Source organism: Oryzias latipes, chromosome 7 (assembly GCF_053564925.1).
Source record: "Oryzias latipes strain Hd-rR chromosome 7, Olatipes_Hd-rR_3.1".
Classification (NCBI taxonomy): domain Eukaryota; kingdom Metazoa; phylum Chordata; class Actinopteri; order Beloniformes; family Adrianichthyidae; genus Oryzias; species Oryzias latipes.
Genome location: NC_136243.1, coordinates 20,521,567 through 20,543,161, shown reverse-complemented (window position 1 = coordinate 20,543,161; position 21,595 = coordinate 20,521,567). Strand labels below are relative to the sequence as shown.

The 21,595-nt window shown below is 36.9% G+C and overlaps 1 protein-coding gene across 1 annotated transcript in view; it reads left to right on the top strand.

The window, feature by feature from the left end:
- samd10b (sterile alpha motif domain containing 10b) overlaps positions 1-19,627 on the top strand; it is a 55,555-nt gene extending 35,928 nt beyond the window's left edge. The window contains exons 3-5 of the mRNA XM_004070506.4: positions 10,061-10,229; positions 13,665-13,805; positions 17,942-19,627. Coding sequence (XP_004070554.1) covers positions 10,061-10,229; positions 13,665-13,805; positions 17,942-17,964 — 333 coding nt within the window. The 3' untranslated portion in view covers positions 17,965-19,627. The remainder of the gene's footprint in view (positions 1-10,060; positions 10,230-13,664; positions 13,806-17,941) is intronic.
- The last annotated feature ends 1,968 nt before the right edge of the window (positions 19,628-21,595 follow it).

Genomic DNA, 21,595 nt, shown 5'->3' with positions numbered 1-21,595 from the left:
CACAAGCATTGATGATTTTGGGGGGGATTTTCCTGATATTTTTATCTCTCAGCTCAAGTAGCTGTGCAAGCATGAAACAGAGGAGTTACAAACAGTTCCTAAGTGATTAGGCAAAGACTGGATAATCAAACCTTATCTAAGCTATGAAAACGCCTTATTACTCTCTTGTAGCAAGTAAAACTTTATTATGCATTATTTAACAAATGGAAAACGAGTCCATTTCTCCCTCCTTCTCTTCTCCCTCCTTCCATGTTTGCCTACTGATTGCTTGAGTGTCCAGTCAATGCATTTATAATTTCAAACATTGTTGTCTCTGAGCGGCATACATGTGTATCCTGCGTGTTGTTTGTGCAGTTTTGTCAGGACTGATTAGATTATTCTCTCTTTTACCGGCTGTGCACACACTGGCTGAAATGAAAGAGCCGGCTAAGTGAAACACAGCTCCATTTAGGTATATAAGGCAGGACCCTGGGAATCCTCCTTATGTGCTTAACAAAGCTGATATAACACATTAAGCACTGCTGTGCAAACTCCCAGTCAGGGGAGACAGGAAAAACTAAAGGCAGTGAGGAAGAGAGGACACAAGCAGTGGATGTTATTGTTCATTCATGCTCAAAGGCACTGGAAATATCCTCAGCACTTATGCGCTTGTTGTATGAAAATTGTGCAGGGACATGTGAATTACCAAATCAGGGGGGATAATATATATTTGCAGTTAATTTAAAAATGTAATAGGACATGTCCACTCCTTGTCCCCATTTTTACTCTGTAAATACTTTCAGGTGCTGTAAGTTAAAAATCTATTGAAAGAGACAGCTCCTGACATAATTAAAGCATAAATTGTTTGCTAGAATAAATCATTCTGTGTTCATTTGGAGCAATAAAGACAGCCAGCTTCAGGTTTTCTTTTCTTCGAATAATGAGCTGGTCTTTAGTCAGCGCACCTTGTGTGCCATTATTAAATTGGCAGGTGTTGGAGCAGCCAGATGGGGTGAAAGAAGGGGTTTGTGTTGCCCTCATTTTGGTGTCTGCCTCACAGCTTGTGGAGGAACCTTTAGATGAGACCGGGGAATAGGGGGAATAACGGAAAACAATTTAGCGAGTAACAGCAGCCACTGCCTCCCTCTTTCTAAAGCAGGATCAAGCCCGTTACAGGCAGTAAAGCTCCTTGCCATGCACTATTTTGCCTTTCTGTGTGGGCGAATATAAAAAAACACCAGTATGTTATTACGTTTTTTGTCCTCATTACAGAGTGCAGGGGCTGACCCTGTGAGCTGACACCATCACAAGGAAGCAAATTATTGGCAAGTAACAAATATACATGGAAAAACAGCTGAAGACATCGTTCCCCTGAGATGTATTCAAGGTTTTAGTACTTTTTAGAACCTTATAATATCTCACAAAAAATTGCATATTTGTTTTTTTGTAATTTTTGTCAAATTACAAAATATAGGACCTTTTTTACTTTTCTTCTTTGTTGTTACTTAAATACGATATGTTTCCGAAGAATGACATGCTTCAATAACAAGACCATATATAGATATAGACTATGAGTGCAGATGAGCTTTCAATGTAAAAAAAAAAGGAATAAAAATATAAACTATTATTAAGCAGCATCTGCTTTTTGTTTTTTGCTATAACATTCGACACAACCCTATATTGTGTGTTGTATATTATCTATTATCTAAAGTATGTTGACACACTGCAGGCGTAAGTCAATCTAATTTGATCAGATTGGTCGGCAAGTTGAGATAACATTAATTTCCTTTATTAATTTAGTATCTGCATTCAGGAGTTGCAGCGGGGTGTACCTTTGTCTTTTTTCTTCTTTTTTTCAGGGGTGGGGTCACTTACATATCCTATTACTGAACCTAGTTATGGGGAATTTAATTTACAATCGACTTTGAATCATGTACTCTTTCCTAAAGTCCCACTCCGAGCATCTTTTGATCTTTTTTCAAATCGTTATTAGTGGTCTTTTTTAAATTATGATTATGCTGTTTTTAGCCAAAATGGAAAACCTGTGTCATTTTTCTATGCAGAGCGGCAGTAGGTCATCATAGTTGTGGGTGGGATGTTAGCACACAGCAATTTTGGAGCCATCCAGCCATACATGTTTGGTCCAGATACCAGCTCAGACGAGGAAAAGGAAGAAATACACAGATCTATGTGTCTGAAAGTGGATGCATTGGAATGGAGCAGAGCAGAGAGTTTGTGGTTTGCCATAGTAACTTGTAAGTCACACTTACAACCTTTTTCCAACAGCATATTTTCATCTGCTTCTGATTTACAATTATTTGAGTAGATACACAGAAATGCCATTTTAAACTTAATTTTTTTTAGTATGTCCCCCACAGTAAGAAAATGCCACAAGAACATGTTAAAAACACCAAAAATATAGTTTTCATAGGAGTGGGTCTTTAAAGGTTTTGGGTCTACCTCCTCATTTTGCATTCTGTGCTAAACATTCAAAGTGCACTGTTGTCAAATACTCAAACTAATCTTGCCAAATCTTTTTCTTTCAGAGAATTTTGATTTTTATCTCTCCATATTATATTGTTTCAGTTTTTATTTTTTATTAAGGATGAAGTCCATAAAAAGTCCATAAATAAAGGTTACTCGTGCTTACATTTTGCATAACACTAAGAGAGCTCTCAGAGTTTGATCTGAAAGGACATTTAGTATTGTCAAATTTCAAACCCAGTGCCTGTTTGTGCCAGTGACACGGTGAGGAGGGATTGTGTGGTTGAACAGACAGAAAGATCGAAAAAGAAACAAAATACGTGCTGGGTGTCTGTATTGTCCTTGTCCTTGTCCTGTCTCTGTGATATGTTCTTCTGCCCAATACCTGTTTGACTCATGCTAAACAAACAACAAATCTTATTTGAACGTTTGTCTATCTCCTAAGGTTGTTGATTTCTGCATACAGGACAGATGGTGGTAAATAGAGATCAAAAGAGTCCCTGGGTTTAAGGATTTGGACTGATTTGTTTTTAAGAAGGCAGCAGGGTAGGAAATAAACGGATTCAAATTACTGAGAAAACAGAACTGTTCATTCAGGAAAGATAGAGGACGAGCATTTAGTATCCTGTGAAACGTGAAAAGACAGCAACAAAGGTTTACATCAGACAGAGGGGAGTCATGTGATGAAGAGCAAGAATCACAGAACATCAAACATTGATTTGCTCATTCATGCGCACTCTCCCTCACATTTTCCTGCTAATTAGCATAGCATCATTGATCTATCTAATGCAAAGTCAAAAAGGCAACCATTGGAAGAGAGTTGTTAGCAGTTACAGTGGGTGAATGTCAAGGATTCCTCACGCTCCCTTGACTTATCTAATCCTCCATTCAACAACACATGCACATGCAGGAAATGTACAGCTGCAGACGAGACCAAATACATTTCAATGGATAAAAGTCAAGTCGCTGTGGAGAAACATGCAGGTTAGGAGAAGAAGTGAAAAGTCTGAAGTGGAAGCAAAGAAAAATGACACGATTGTTTGATTAAAAAAACTGATGAGCTGCTTCAGGACACAAATTGAATGATCGATAGAGATCAGCTGAGGGAAAACTCTGAGTTTGGTGTGGAGGAAGATCTAAGGAAGGAGATGGCTTGATGGGAAAAGCAACAGAGAGGACGTGTTTTCTTGAAGGCACATGCCAATGATTGGTCTATTCTTGAACTTATATCATATATAAGGCGCACCAAACTGTAAGGCACATAAGTCATAGCCATGAGTCAGTTAGTTTTTATTAACTATGTTTTAGAACTTGTTTGTAACACGCTACTACGGGGGTGCTCACACTTTTGAGGTGACAAGCCCCAAAAGATCTGCACACACACAAACATATGTATATGTAAATATATGCATATATACATATATATGTGGTAATTAGCCCCATTGCCATTAGTGTTCAATATAATTATGTATTTCTGAAGGCCATGTGGTAGAGAATGAAAGGGCAAAGATCCTGTGGGACTTCCAGATCCAGAGCGATGGGATGGTAATGGTGAACCAACCAGACATTGTAATGTTGGACAAAGAACAGAGGAAAGCCATTGTGGTGGATGTGGCAGTGCCAAGCGATGGAAACATCAGGAAGAAGGAACATGAGAAACTGGAGAAATACCAGGGACTCAGAGAAGAACTGGAGAAAGCCTGGAAAGTGAAGGTGACAGTGGTGCCTGTGGTAATTGGAGCACTTGGGGCAGTAACCCCCAAGCTGGAGGAGTGGCTACAACAGATACCTGGAAAGACCTCAGACCTCTCAGTCCAGAAAAGCGCAGTGCTAGAACAGCTAAGATACTGCGCAGGACCCTCAAGCTCCCAGGCCTCTGGTAGAGGACCCGAGCTTGTGGGAGTAACCACCCGCGGAGGGTAAGAGGGGCGTTTTTTTTATTTTTTATATGTACATACATACCATGACTACGCTAACTCCTAACCTTATTAGTAGCAAGTTAAAAAAATCACAGTCCAACATTGCTTCACGTTAGCCATGATAGTATATTAATAATAATACACAAACTTGTTTGCAACTCGTTGAAGAAAGACTCACATTTTGACAAAGCACACTGCATGTCTCAAAATTGCTTCAGGAACAACCAGAATTATCCATTTATAGGGTGATTAAAAAATATTACGGCTTTTGAGTGTGCCTTATAGTGCGGAAAAATAAAGTAACAAAAAGCAACAAACAATGAAAAGCAACGAACATGACAATGCCATCCTGTTGAGCTGAGGATAGAACATCACTTCATCTTTTGTCAGAGTAATTCCACTGTGTTATAACTAAAGATACTTCTTATAAAAAAAGAATTACATGTACCTCTAACTTTTTAGTTAATAGGTTTTATTTTTGGTTGCTTGGTGTTGTTCTCTGTGATTTTCAAGTTACCCTTTTGTTTTTTAAAGGATAGGTTTTTTTTTTCTACAAAAGCATCAAAGCCAATTTTTTGTAGCAAGAAAAGCTGAATAATTCTTCAGTGGCACAGACAAGAAAAGGGTTGATTTTCAAAGCACAGCCTTTTCTTCAACAGAACTCCCTAGATTTCTGACTATGCATTTATACTTCAGTGGATATCTACATTGTTTGCTAGCAGGCTGCAGGGTTTCCTCTCAAAAACAGCTTTATGAGTTGTTTACTTCATGAGCTGCTAACTCCCTATTAGAGGAAAGGAAGGAAGACAGATGGCACCAATACAGGAACAGCCTCCAACTGCTGGAGTTGGAGATGTTACAACTACTATTATTTCATTTCTTTTTTTAATCTCTTTTGTTTTAATTATGTTTCCAATTATCCCGTTAAGGTAGGGTCAAGCAGAACAGTAAGGTGCTCAGGGGTTAATCATTTATTAGTATTACTTGGATATAGTTAGAAATTTAGAAACACAGCTTGACCTGAGATGTTTTTCATTCATTATTCACTCCTAAACAATTTTAAAGCAACAAGCAGAATATTTAAAATTAAGGAAGAGAAAGAACTGGTGAATTATTCACAAAAGACTAAAAGTTTATTTCCAAATAAATAAGTAAAACATTGTTGCTCAGATTGCTATGAAAATATGTACATCAACTATCAGACAAGTACTGACCAAATAGTGTTTAAAGGTTTCTCAATGAATTTTTTTCAACAAATTGACTTTAATAGCCTTAAAGAAACACAGAGAAATACTTTTTTTTGCTTGACTGCATTTATAGGCTAATCTATCAACTTTTAAAAGGTTGCCTTTTATCCAGCAAGCAAGTATCAAAGGAGTTGCTCAAATACCTTTATTTTAATCCATTTCATCTAAGCACTAAGAACATCTTTGCACCTTTATTTATTCGCATTTTATCTCTTCTGTCTGTCATTATCCCTCATCGACTTGTGCTCCATATAAAGCCTCCATCTTCATCATGCCCCCCCGCCCCCCTTCTGTACATAACAAATGAGAGACCTCCTCCAGCTGGACAGAAGTAGGTCTCAAGAGGAAAAGGCAGGAAGTAAAGGGTGAGCAGGGGCAGATAGAACTGGCTAGAGGAGATAGAGTCTGATGGATGGCCACAAATGGAGCGAGAAGAGCAAGGAAGGAAAGAAAGGAGACGGAGGGATGATTGGAAGCTATCATTCCTTTTCCCTTCCGTCTGGCTTTTTGATGATGAAGGCCATTATTCACACAAAGAGGAGCCAACTCCCCCTTTCTCTCTCTTCTGTCTCTTTTTTGTCATTTTTTGCCCGTGTTCTCCTTAGTTTCTTGTCGTCATTGCTGCTCGTTTGTTTAGATTCTTTCCAGGAAGAATCTGTTCCATTGAATTAAAACAAATAATTGCACTCAAGATCATTTGATTTAGTTACTCTGAAATTTACAAGAAGATTTTAATTCAAACTCAGTGTTTTTTAATCTCTTTACTCTGTGTTCTTGTCCTTTTTGAAGATACATATGTAGAGATTTGAAACCTTGTTTAGAAGAATAAATGCATCTCAATATAATTATGTATTTCTGATAGGCAAATATGGCTTACATATTTCATTTGTTTTTATATTATAAAAAAATAATTCTTTCCCTTTTCTTTCTTGTTTTCCCATTAAGCCATTAAGTTGCTATATTTACAAAGTAAAAGCTTCTCTTTTAGCTATGGTGGCTGATTGAAAAAGTTTGTCTCAAAGATTTAGTTTAAACACAATTATACCAAAAAAGATACTTTTTCCAGATCCTAAATTATGGCAGTGATCACTTTAGCTGAAAGAATAGAATATATATTTTTAAAGAAGTTTGTGAAGTATTGACATACATGGGTTGAGATTAATTAATAGGCAAATAATCATTAAAGAAAACTATACGACTCTAAATTAATTTAAGTTTATTTCTTTTTTTAAATAAAGTTAAGTAACTATAAATTTTCATTCATTCAGTCATTCTTAGTGCACTGTGTCAGTTCCATATACTGCAAATGACATAAAGAAAGCATATTCCACTTGGAAGATGACTTTAAGATGTTGCAGTGAATTCTGGAATGAACTCAGCTGAGCAGCAGCTCTCAACTGACATAAAACCCCCAACCTATTCAGATGATCCAGCTGTTTTCCTGTGAGAATAATTTTAGTACTAAACCCATGTTGATGGGGGGAAAAAATGTCTTTGCATGCTAACATTTGGTAATGCCACTTCTGCTATGTCACAACCATTTGGACATCCACAAATAGAGGATTATGTGCCATATTACCCAGCATGTGGATGTGACTGGATACAGCTCAAACTTGGGGATTTGTGGAAAGGGGGAGTTCTGACCAAAACCTATAGAGATCACTGCTGCAATTTCCAGATGAAAGCATCCTGTCAGGCCCAACAACATACAGCTGCTGACATAGAGCTGACTCCTCCTGTTTCCATCAGGTTAATGGAAGGAGATTCATGTTTGAGAGGAGCTTATGCTAAGCCTGCACTCATCATTACAGAGGCAGGGATGAGAGAGTTATCTCTTTTTTCATCTGGAAAAAGTAGGGATTTTGAATAAACATTTGTGCATTTGTTGGGTTTCTTTGCTTTTGTTTGTGTGTTTGTATTGATTGTACTGTTTTGATCATATATCTGGGCTGACCAGGGAATTCCTAGGTATCCTGCAGGAAAAGCTGTAAAAGGGGGAATGGGGGGAGGTGGTTCTGGACGTCTTTACTGAGACTGCTGACCCCTGACCTAAACCCCAGATTGACAGACAATGAATGGATGGATAAATGGATTATAGTCTGTGTAGTTAACTATCGCAAATGTAAATACGTATATATATTTTTGGCCTTATTTGCCTCTCTTTATATTTACTAATTGTTCATCAAACTAAATCTTAAATTAAAAAGTTATTACAAATGGAGTCCTTTTTAGTTTTCCTTTTTAATTGTTGAATGCAGTAGTTTTGGCTCTCAAGCTACGCACACCAGGCATGTGACGTATGTTCAAGAACGCACCAAACACAGGTTCTTAAATGCCCATTTAGCCCATGGTGTTCACACTGGACAAGCAGGGAGGGGCTTCTTCTTCTACTGTTTACTAATGCATGTCTGCCACCTACAGTTGAAAGAGGCTTGCTGCAAAAATGTCAAAGCAGAGCAAATCTTGTGAATCGTGTCCCAGGGACTTTCTTTCACAGCTCTATTCCGATATATGACTTGGTGCCATACGATTCTAGCCGGGCAATTATTAAATTCTCCTCCGCGATAAATCTTCAAACATCCATTAATTAAAAGTGATGCAATCCATACGTCACTAACAAATCTGATTCCCTGATTGGTCAAAGTTCTACCTAGTTTGACTTTCAACTTGCAGTCAATGACACGTTGGGTGCGTAGAGCCCAAAAACAGTTGTAGAAACTTGCATAGCTACGCGTTAACAGAACAGTTTCGAAGCCTAAAACATTAATTTACAGGCGTTTACATTGACTTATCATTGAAAGTGCCCGCTTCAATGCACATTGCCAAGGGCAGTGTGGACTAGCTCTTCTGTAAAAAAAATATTTTTATTCCAAATTTTTAATCAAAAATCTCGCCTTAAAATTCTTCAGCTTTTTTAAGGCCAAAACATTACCAGTTGTCTTTATGTCAGTATAGGAAAACCTAAAACTGCATATTTTTTTAATTTACCTTTAATATGTTTAACATATATTTTGGCTGTCTTCACTAATGTTCGATTTAAAATCTCTATAATTTAGATCAACATGACGATCAGAAAGATGTAAAAACCTGAATCAGCTGTAACAGATAAAAAATAGATTGTATCTTTTCTCACCCACACTAAAGTCCCGCACTGGGAAAAACCCTTTAATTTGTTTTTTAATGTGCTTTAAGTGCTTAACAAGGATGAAAGTATGTGTGTAATAAAAAAAAGAAGCAAAAATAGCTTTAAAAAGTATTACCATTGTGTAAAATAGAAACTGATCAAGATAATTGGGGCTCATTAAAGCGACAGTCAAAGACTGAAAGTATTTACACATTATTTTTAATACCTGTGAAGTAAGTTGTTTTTCTGACATTTATGCGCCAGCAAAAGCTTTGATTCTAAAACTTGGAGAATAAAGGTGAAAAAAAACATGCACAAATGCTGAAAAGCCTCTGTTCTGTTCTGCACATCTGTCCCTCTGAGTCAGAATGTGAAAGTGTGCTTCCTTAGTTAAATCAAGCAGCATCTGTTTGCCCTTGAATGCCTACAAGCTTTTGAAACCTTATGCTCACAAACATTCCAAGGTATATTTGAGTTCATTGTGCTAATTAGTTTATTTCTGCACTTAGACAGCAGTGACGTCATTATACAGTCATTTTATACTGATCACACAATATCATCAACATCCAATCGAGGCTCATAAAACCACACAGAAACCAGCAAAAACAACAAAACTACTAACAAACCCAGTTTGTTAGTAATTATTACTACAACATGGTACAAAACAAGAGAAAATGTGAACTCCCACATTGTAATACACCCTTTCACAAGTTCCTTATTCAATCATATGACGCTTGGTGTAATGTCCTTTAGGCGGCCTTGCTGTCACACCAAAATCTCAAGATTGACTACAGCAACTGTCAGCCTCCGCTCTTTGCAATGGGGATTCTGAAGACCTCCGGCAGTTTTGGTAGAACCTGACAGCACAAGCTAGTTAAAATATGATTGGCTAAACCTGTACTATACTGTAAGAACGCTGTCAGCATCTGCACCAAGTGGATAGTGTATGGCATGAAGAGAACACACTATGAAGAATACTTTTGTAATATGTAGGGTCATTTAAATCACATATTTATGTAAAAAAGCAAGTTTACATCAGCAGAGAATTCTTCAAATTTAAATATAGATTGACAAATAAACAAAATATTGAAGAAGCTTTTTTTAAGCCGCTTTTCTGTGCACGAGAGAATTGAATCTCCAACCGTACTTCTGGTTCACTAGATAACTAAAAGTGATTTTTGGGGGGAATAGAAGAAAAACATATTTTTCTGGATTTATAGTGAAATTGAACAAATGTTTCGAGTTCACTTTTGAAACTGTAAAAGAAAAAATTGCCTAACCTTAAGCTTGTGTTTCTTCTGTTTCAGCTGCATCCAGGTGAAGCCTTCACTGTTTACCACACCAGTCCTACGCTGTCCACTTTGTCTAAACCTGTGGTGCTGTGGACTCAACAGGATGTCTGCAAGTGGCTTAAGAAACACTGTCCTCACAACTACCTGACCTATGTAGAGGCCTTTTCCCATCACGCCATCACAGGTGCCCAAGAATAAATGCATGAGCATGACTTGATCAAAAAATGTACATCTTAGTTATGACAAAGTTTATAACAAGTTAAAGTGGTTGCACTAAAAGTACTTATTAGCCTAACCGGAGTAACATTGTATCTAGTGAATAAACTGATTTGATCCAGCTTAAAAATAATTGGTTTTTAATCAAAAAATGAGAGAGATGAGACTCCTATATTCAGATTTGATTGGTGAAAAATTCCGAGCAGTTTTTATATTATGTAGAATAAAAGTCTTTGGTCAAGACTGATAAAGAAGGTGTGAAAACATGGCAGCAAAACAATGGCTTGCTTTTGTTGGAAACTCTATGGGAATTAAATACTGTAGGAGAGGTGAATTAAGAAAAGTTGTTAAATCAAAACATTTCTTTAATGTAACACGTCTATTTTCTATGTGGCTTTTTTTTCTTTGTTTAACTAGAAACAAGGTTAATGCTGAAATTTCTGTAAAGAAAAGATTAAAGATGTTCATGTCAATGAAAAATATGAATTTTTTATGATGATGGGTAAATATACAGCAAAATTGCAGCTCATTGTGTCTTATATGTATTTATCCAGTCCAGTCCACAAAAAAGCACAGACAAAACAAGTATGTAGAAAGACACTTGAACAGATAGAATCAGACATATTCCCAGCGGGACCAGAAGAACAGTCTCTGTATCAGCAGAATAGATTTTTTTTGTGCTGCAGGCTCTGTAACCACTTAACTGCATTTGTGTGCACACAGACGCTTAAAAACACATGCTTCATGGCCACACAGTGGCTTTAGGGTTAACAATCTAACCACTGTCAGAAAGCTGCACTCTTGATCGTTTCTATTTATGTATACAGGAAAACAAATGAGAATCAGATGAGATCTGATTCATCTGCTCATATCTCTCTGGATTCCGTTTTATCTCTTGTCATTAGCTTCTGGGTTCTTGTGCAGTGATGTCTGAATAGGGTTTATGTAGCTGAGTGTTGCGATATTATGAGCCTGTGTCATGTTAATTCAGTGACCGAAAAGTGAATGTCAGTCTTTGTATCTTTGCAAGGGTCTTCAGACAGTCCAGCTATCACAATGTGTCTTCCTTTACATTGTCCTGCCCTTGCCGGCTGTTTTCTTCTGTGCTCTTCTAGTACAATTGCTCCTTTGAATAAAGGTGTTACCTATAACGATACGGTACATTAAATTATTAATTTCTGTTTTTCTATCTTGATAATGATTCTGCAGCTTAAAAAAGCTTTATATCAGCTGTATTTAGAAAAGAATCCATAGTGGATGTGGGATAAAGTAAAGGCTAGCTAAATTGTAAATATGGCTTTAGAGGTGGACATTGCTTTTGTAGTTTTGTGTAGCAAGCTTGTAGACATATATAGCTTTTTGTGAGTCTCTTTTTGCCAACTTAAACCAAGTGAGTTTTAAATAAGGCAGTTAAAAATAATACTTTAAAAGGATGTCTACTTTCCTCCCTATAGGATTGCATTTCAGCCTTCTTCAGTAGTTATTATTGTCCTAGCCAAGGCATCACTGCTTTCCATTTGCCCGCAGGCATCGGTAATAAGCTATTTATTTTGAAGCCAAATTGAGTGAAGCGATCTTCACTGAAACAGGTTTTTGTTTTTGTGTCTCTGTTCTCCCTCTGACAGCATACTTTCCCTATCCGTAGGCAATTATTAGGAGTTGTATTAAGGCCGTCTGAAGTGAATTGATTTGTGCTCCATTCATTGGCTTTGTCTCGTTTGTACCCACACACACACACACACACATACTGGCACACATTCCCATAGCAAGGGCAGGGGCTTTTCTAGGACACGCTGGCGGGGATCTTGGAAGGCACACATGACAGGGCTTTTGTTGGGGATGAGGTGAAGAGGTTGACAAATGTACACAAAAAAGGCAGACAGAAGCACACACAAGGGGCACACAAAGTGAATGCAAAATGATCATACTGTCATAAAAAGTGCTGGACACAGAGAGCACCTGGACTTGAATGAAGCAGCAAATGGTTTGCTTTTTAAGCATGTACAGAAAATTGCACACACAATCAAACACACACCAATTATTCAGCTATTGTGAAAGCTAACTGGTTTGCGATAGATTTTTATCCAAGCTACACCTATCCAAGGTAACAATCGTGTTGATTGTTCCAAGCTATCTGGCTGGCGGGCAGCGCCGTCCTCATTTACTCTTTGCAGCTCCAGAGAAAGCTTTAAATTACATCTCAAAGAGATGGAACATGAAAGAGGAACCCTAATAACTACTGCTTTTTGAAGGGTTGCCTTCGCAGTTTCCTTTTTGAACAAACAAAGTATTTTTACTGACAAGTAAAAAATGACAAGTGTTTCTCAGCGTACTGGAACAGGGCTACTTGTGCTTTGTTATACCAAAACTAAAGGTACACTCAGAAAAACAACATGTAGGAGTGAGAGACATAGAGACAGAAACTTTTTACCAATCCAGTCCTATAGTGTCCACTTTGTCTAAACCTGTGGTGCTGTGGACTCAACAGGATGTCTGCAAGTGGCTTAAGAAACAGCTTTACATGACCTTCATGGTGGCACTGTGTTTGTCTGCTGATAGTATTGTATTTTTTTCCTGCTAAATGCCTACCCTTAAGGTGGATTTATTATTTAAACAAAAAAAACGTAGGATCTGTCTCCGGGAAATAAACACCAAAAGTAGCAATGTTGGTAAATTTGATTCAACGTCTGTAAAAATCAGCAAATGCAAAAGAAAAGGACTGTCTTTACAACACAATCTTACATGGTAAATCTGGAAACTTTCTGTTTTTTAAAGTCTCGGAAAACACCAAGAACTCAAGTCTTACCTGATTCTGATGACCAAAACATCAAATTAAATTTATGGAGCTTATTAATGTTTTAATTACCCGACCAAGACTAAATCAAAAATCTGCTGCGTAGATTGCCTTAAGGGAGTTACACAAATCAATAATTGTAATAATGTTTTCTAAATGTGCTCCACCATTTGTAAAGCACATGGGTTAAAGCTGCTTTTTCCTTTTTATATTACGTAAATGTAATCGATGCATGTTGTTCAGTATTTGGATAAAATAAAATTAAAATGGTGCTAAATAAAAAACTATCCATTCAGCCTTTAAATTTTTATCTGGATACCTGATAACCAACCACGCATGCTCAAAAGCAATTACTTGATTTTTGGGATGTTTAGATACTTGTAGGGTCATTGCACCATTTGTGCTGTATTGTGAAAACCCAAGCAGGTAGTCAGTCCAAGATTTATTAATAAAAAAAATACCTTTATCATAATTTTGTCTTTCTCAGGACTTACAGTTTGCTAGCAAGGAAAAAATGAAAATTCCTTTTTTATGGATGAAATCTTTGCGAAAGTGACTTATCAACAAGTGGTTGGAGAAACTTTACTGACTCACAGTTCTTCCCAACAGGACGAGCGTTATTGCGCCTAAATGGGGAAAAGCTAGAGAGGATGGGAATTGTCCAGGAGTCTCTGCGACAGGAGGTTCTCCAACAAGTCCTCCAGCTACAGGTCAGAGAAGAAGTCCGCAACCTGCAGCTCCTTAGCAGAAGTAAGTAGTCGTGGCACAGTATTTCAGAGTTTGCATGTCTGTGTGGGCTGTTAGGCTGTTATAAAGATGAAGCAAAATGATAAATATTTAGCTTACCACTGGTGGGAAGAAGTTACAATGAGGGATGATGTGTTTTCCTTGGACAGCAACATTCAAAATCTTTTGGTTTACATTTTGGCTGATGGAAGGTCTCCACCGCCTTTGAATGTCATTAGTGAATACGGCTGTGCAGTCTCCATTCACTGGTCTTCTCTTAACTTGTTTCAGAGGATTGTTTTACCTTTCCTTCATTTGTTTCTTTTCTGCTGACATTAAAGGTAATGAGCTATCAAAGTGAACAAAAGTCCAAACTCAATTTAACAAGTGTTTGCAAAATCATTAAAAGTATTCAATTTTGATTACCAGTGACATCAAATATGTCGTCCATCTTTGTCTCATTGAGAAGCTTACAGTGTAGCTTTCTGTGAATGCATGTTGCTGACACTGTTATTGTTTGGTTTTCTTCACATTCCTTCCCACCACAGACAGCTTTGAGGTAAGTTACTCAGACAAATACGCATTGTGTGTACTAACCTTTCTACGACCTTATGTCTTGGACCAGCATGGAGGCACTGACAAACCAAACAATATTTTGATCTACCTACAAAACACTTCAAGATTCTGAAAATCAAAGTCTTTTTCCTAATCAAATGAATTGTTAGTATGGGTTCATGACATATGTTGTAAATTATAAGGGAAGACGTGTTTGGAATATTTTAGTTAGGGATGGGCCAATATCTTTTTTCCCAGCCGATACTGATATTTCCCCTGCAACTGTGGCTGATAGCCAATATTTGCCGATACCGACGTATAACTTTTGTTTTACTGAACAATCACATTGTACTTTACCTTCTTAACATACAGGAAAGATTATTCATGGGATCAAGTATTACTTTAAAACTTTAATGTAAATATATCTGAAAGCATTCAGACCATTTATTGAATATTGGACATAACTGTAAACCATAATATCCCTATTGCCAAAGATCTATTAGAAACAACATGTATCCCTATCAAAAATAACATTTACCTGAAAACATTCAATTACTGACTAATACTGTGAATATAAGCTTCCCAATCTATTAGGAACAAGAATACATTTAAAAATAAAGTGTTTCTGAAAACAGTCGGAAGAATAACAGTAGATTTTTTAAAACTGGACGGATATTGTCTCAATTACCGGTAAACAAATATTGGCCAATACCAATACTGGCACCGATATATTGCCCATCCCTAATTTTAGTTCACCTTTTGGGACATTTTCTTTGACTCCCTCTTACTTTTGTGGAGTTTCTAAACACACTAAATACACTTTTCTGTTTATTGATGTAAATTTTTGTTTTGTTTTCCTCTTTTTTATTCATTTTTTTTGTAGAATCTTCCTTTTTGTTACGGGTTATGTACATGACCACACATCCAATTCCCCATCAGTCTTTTCCTGTTTCTGATTTAGTGCTGATCCTATTATCCAGTACTAGTTTAGTCAAGTTCTTTATTTTGCATGATCAGTGATTTTTCCTGCATCCTTTTCTTTTTTTCCTCTACAAGAACTTTTAATCAACAAGCTTAGTGTGTACAAACTTTAGATACATTTTAGACATAGTTGGCAAAATGCTTAACTCTTGAACCAAACAACTGCATTTTTAATGGCATTAAATTCAAGGTGCAATGCAATTGATTAGTAAGGAGAAAGAATGAAATTGCTATTGGGAACCTCCATTAATTGTAAGTGCAAATGCAATTTCTCAGTTCATCAGGTGCTGTCTCGGAGCTATAAGGGCAAGCTAATTATGTGGCCTCATTAAACACCTGATTTTCACTGAGCTGCAGGCTGTTGTGGGATGATAAAAGTACACGACAAGGTGGGAAGGGATGAAGGAGAGATTAAATTGATGCTTCAATTTTCAATGAAATGAGTAAAAAGAGCCAGAAGAAAGGGGAAAAGCAGCAAATGAGGGGAAAAATGAAAGTCTTGACTGAAACATTTAATTTTAATAACATTGTAGTTGAAGAATACATAAATACCATTCGCTGTGCCAGACATTTTTTTGTTCTTTGATCCCGGTCTTTTAGGTACAACAATCGTTAAATGGCCTGAATTATTATTTTCCTGTTTCTAAAATGCACTTGTAACTTTCCCTTAGTATTGATTTTTTATCAATTGAATGTCCTAAAACTGTACAAATCTCTTAAAGTAAAGTGCATTTGTAGAGGAATTGAAAATGAAAATCAGAAAGATAACAGCAAGAGAGCAGAAAATGTTGGATTTACACAGTAACTGATGCACATCAAGGCTTTGCAGCCACACACTTTTTCTCCATGAATGATTCTCCTCATATGCTTACTGTTTGGTAGATTTAGCTGAGCTGTCACACCACCTTTCAAGTCTTATTCATCTGCAACAGTCTTGCAAAAATTAGATATCGATCTCACAATAAGTTTTGGAGAGAAAAGAAAATAAAAAGAATTGAGAAAACAAAAATGAAACCCAAATCAGACATGTTTTTCTTTAACCTGAAACATTAACCTGACACAACTTCACAGTTTATTGATATGCATAAAATGTTGAATGTTTGTTTTTTAGGTTTTGTAAATTTTCCCTTAGTCTTTATCTTCATCTAAAACCTGTGTGGTTGATACATTTTTGTAGAGACAAAGGTCTATAATATTTACGACTTGCAAAAGATTCTTCTTTTTATTTATCTTTCTTGGACATTGCAGTTTTTATTTCAAGCAGGTTTTGATAAAAAAAGAAACTCTTTAAGTTTTCTGTAGTGGACATGCAGAGTACTCTGAGTCCAGAGTACCATACAGAAATGTAAACATCTGAAAAAGCTTATAGTTTAGAGACCTTTGAAGATCTGCTGTCCTGCTTCAGTGGAGTCATTGGTTGTTGGTTTATTCCTTTTCTAACAGGTCATATTTACATCAAAGTCAGTTGTGCTTTTCTGCAAAGCCCTCTGTTATAAGTCACAATCTTGTCTAACTGGGAAAAAGTGATGGAAATGCAAAAAGCTTGCATAAAAGGCATTTGAAACATGAGGAAACCTTTCACCTCTGGGTGTCCCGCTCATGTTGGTAGAACTTCAAATCAGAATTAAGTGTGGTCCCTGTCAGATGAAGTGTTGCTTGAAGAGTAGTTTGAATGACAGTCTGAACATGACAGACAGAGAAGATGATGAACTGTGTCAGATTTAAGGTCAAATTCAGCACACATGCTTTTTATTCCCTATGTCAATTTCTGCTGCACTGAAGCTCTGATGCCTTCATGAGGAGCTGGAAAAAAAAACAAAGTTTTACTAGAGAGGCAGGTCAAGGTTTGCTTGTGTGTTCTGGCGCTCTTCTAACACTCTGACAGCTCCTGGTTCAGGTTCACTCAGGTGGCCATTTACATTTTTCTGCATTCAGGAACAGGTGCTGTGTCCTCCACTGCTCTCAGGGGAGGAGGGTTTAATTCTGAAATGAAACGCTGAAAGCTCAATTTCTGCATTCCCGCTGACACCTGGGACTTTTTAGAATGAAACTAAATCATTTCCAGGAAAACCACTTTGCTGCTCATTCAGAGGACAAGAAAATTAAGAAACGGGTATAATTAAAGCTGTAATATATCATTTTTAAATGTCAAAATAATGACACATTTGTGTCTCTTTTTTTGGTCCTCTTTTAATTCTAACGTAATTTTTAAACCTATTATGCCCATTTATATTCGTTTGCAATGGCTGTCTTAAACATGGTTGCCATATTTTTCTGTTGGCTAAATTATTGTTATTAATCCTCATTATTACATGCAGCGTGTTGCGTGAAGAAAGGTCAGCGGCAGCAGCTCCTCGCTGGTCCGTTTGATGCCGTTTCATTCAGACAATTCAGGACAATCGCGGCCTCAGAATTCAAGGCTTGAAGAGGCCGTTTCAGTCGAGGCGCACACAGGACATCAACTTTTTGGTTTCACAAACAGACACACGCGATGTGAGAAATGTATTTCTGACCATTCACGGGGCTCATAAAGGGACAGATCTGCAAACATTCCATTGTTCCTCCTTAACCTCTGCTTTTGCTGCCATGTGAATTCTAATCATGCGCTTCTCCTCTCTTCACAGCTTCCTTTGGAAATTACTCTTAGCTCAGCTTTGGATCTGTTTGGCAGCCCTTCTCCTCACCCCCCATCACAATGCGTCTCTAGGAGCCGTGGAAAAGCTGCTGTATTCAGATATGTGAGCAGAGAATCGACAAGTGAAAGGGAAGAGGATGAGCCTCCACACTACGTGCCAGCTGGTTTGGAGGATTCTCATTCATCCCGGCCAATGTGGTTTACAGACTCAGAGACAAAGCCCCGTTCAAGGCAGGGATACCCACTTTAGCCTAATGATCCGACGAAGCATCCATTGGCCCGATAATCATTTAGATCTGATGCCAGTTTGATCTTGAAAGGTTATCATTGGGATTTGTGTCTCATGTGGTTCAGGCTGATATTACAGCTTCAACTGAAATTTGACTTTGAGTTATGGATTCAATAATTAGGATTCATAGCACTAATAAATTATTTTCTGACATGGTTTAAGTTCAGTGACGCCATACGAATGAATTATTGCATTATGATAAAAATCCAGATTTAAATTTCAAGTTCTAACTTTTTGAAACTCACATAAACAGTGCACAAATAAAGTAAATCCTAACGGAATCCCTGTATGAAGACTAAAAAAGCATAATTAATGTCACTAGATAGATAGACTTTTTTTAAAGCAAAGAAAAATTGTACTTTTTTTAACCTGTACATGCTTTTTAATTGTACATTATTATTATTGCCTGTTGTTGCATATCATAACTGTTATCCTCCAACTCAGAAAAAACATGGATGACTCTCCACCTTCGTCTTCGTCATCTCCTTCTGATCACCGTTTCTGTGGATGAATCAGGGCAGTGACCCAGAAAAGAGACAGCTCCTGTACAAACTGATCAAAACATTTCCAACTAAGAGAATTCTATTAACTATCTAATCAGAAAGCATTTTTTAAAATTGTCTTATTTTTTTATCATTTTGATTGTTTTAATAAGTCTGATGTCACTATGAAAAGAAAGCTTTTTGTACTGAGACTTACCTGCAGGATGCCAGTGAGCTAGCATTGTCGAGTTCCATGTACTTTATACTGTGATACTGTAATATTGTAGCAGTAATTTAGTGTTTTATTGAATGATTGGTTCATGTATTTATTCTAGGACTTAACATAATAATCATTGGAGAAATGCGACACCTGAAGAAAATATTCTTAATTATATAAAATGCAACTCTATACTGTAGACAAACATGATTTTTTTTAAAAAGAAAAACATTTCCAGAAGGCTGAAGTTATTCGCATGTATTTAGGTGCAAATAGCAGGTTGCATTTTGTTGGCCATTTGGTGGTTTAACCCTAACTGCAATGGTAATCTAACCTTAACCCGTCCTCTGGGTCCGTGCGGCCAAGAAAAAAGTTCAGAGCTGGATGCTCATATTTCAAAAATTACGTGCGAATAGTCACTTTCTTTTCAAAAAGCAAAAACTTTATTTCTGTCCGTCTTCTGACACGTTGTCTTTGGATAATGTACTTTACTGACTGTTAGAAGAAAAAAAACTCAGTTATTTTTAAATTACTGGATAATCTGTAAATATTTACCATTTTCAGTTTACTTCGATTAGCTGTTCAAAATGGATGAAAACTTTAAAATTTCTTTCACTTTATAATACATGCATATATTCGTATGTACGAAAGGACAGCTGACTTTTTGAATAAACCAACTGAAATGAACATATGGTCTTGTGTTTCACTGTGATGGAATCTGCTACCACGTAGATGCAGACAAATATCATTCAAAAAGAAAAATAAGAAATTGTTAGTGAACTTATGCCATGGACATGTTTAGCCACTTTATTTCAAATTTCTGTTTTTCTATTTGTGACAAAAACAAGCTTCTGTTGTTTAACTATTAATCAGCACCTCTTGTTTTTTGTTCTTTTTACTTTTGATTATCAGCTTTGCTTTAATTATCAGTAATACACCTCTGAAAAATAATAATAAGGATTTATTCAGTTTTTGGTTGAAAGGGAGGGAGGTAGATTCAATCTAAAACAAAGAAAATTATTTTTAGCAGATTAGTAGAAGAAATGGCGATTTAGGATCAGTAAATAAATACTTTGAGGCTACAAAAACTGTCACCTTTTATTTTTGCCTTCTCAGAAAAAGATAAATTTGTCATATTTTACCCATGAAAAAGTAGTTTTATAAATTGATTTAAGTGGAGACACTATAGATAAACTGAAAATAAAATGCAGTTGTTTGTATTCTCCATTCCTTTTACAAAGAAAATCCTGCTCCTTTGAAATTTGTATGTACTATAAAAATTATAATGCAAAAACTTCTAAATATACTTAAATGTTTTTTATATAAAGTAGAAGTCTTAGTTCTGGAAAATCATGTTGGATGCTGACTGTATAAAACTCTACGAAAGCTCAACATGCCTAATTTACCAGATTACAGCCTTCAATAGCATCCAAGAATCTTACCTTTCGATTTTATTTTGAAGGCTACTGAATCAAAAAACCAACCTTTGACAGTGTAGTGTGTGTTCTTGAAAAACCTGTTTTGATCTAAAGCCAAATTTGAAACATGTGTCCATTAAATATTTATTACACAGTATGCCTCAAATTGTAGATTCTTCTTGGGGTCATTCAGGGTCTCTGAGGTTTAGCTTCAGCTGTGAAAGCAAAACAGTGTTACTTAAATAGACGCACGTTTTGCCTCAGTGTGACACACTGACAGACTCACAAACACTCTGGGATCCAATTACTGAGAGACGTGAAGCATCTCACCTGTTAATAACAGGGCACATGTATGATAAACAGATTCAGTGAACAGTGACCTTCTCAACTTTGACAGGAGATAAATTTGCACAGCAGATGGTTGGATGCTGCAGTTAATTGGGGACTGTTTACAATAAAGTGTCTTTTCTGTGACATTTGGAAGCGTGTGGTGCTGTTCTGGAAGTTTATTTGGGGGGGCTCCTTCAGATAATGGAAGCTTTAACTCCTAAAACAGCATGTATAAGTCCCTTTTAGTAGAATAATAAAGCCTTCAACCTTTTATTACGTGTTAACTCAACCCCTCCATTTCACTTTTTAATGTGTGGGCACGGTAGCACCTTTAAAACCAGAAGGAGGGGGTCTGACATGTTTTATGATTGGCAGCTAATCCCTTTCAGGTCACAGGGATGCTGGAGCCTATCCTAGCCACTATCTTTCCTCACAGCAAGGAGACACCTGTTTAAATCTCAGCTGGAAACTTTCTGTGAGGAGTTTGCACGTCGTCTGGGATCTCTGGTTTCCTCCTCTAAATCATGCTTCATAGGTTGATTGGTGTCTCTAAATTGCCCCTATAGGTGTGAACACGTGTGTGTGGGTGTGTGGTGACCTGTTCAGGGTGTACATCACCTTCATCTAGGAGTAGAATTCATTCCACTAGCCCCCAAAAGGACTTCAGCAGGTTTAGAAAATGAAAAGTTGGATAGATGAATACATAACAAAAATGAGACGAGTCTGCTTATTTATAAATAGCTATAAGCTATGAATATAAAGTTACCCAAAAAGCCACTATATTTTTTCAATCAAGTTCATTCCTACTAACCTACATGAAATGTACTGCACTGTACTTTCAACTGAAGTCGGCCGTTCCCTAATGACTCACAGACACAAATGGAGAAGAAGATTTGGATTTTGTAAA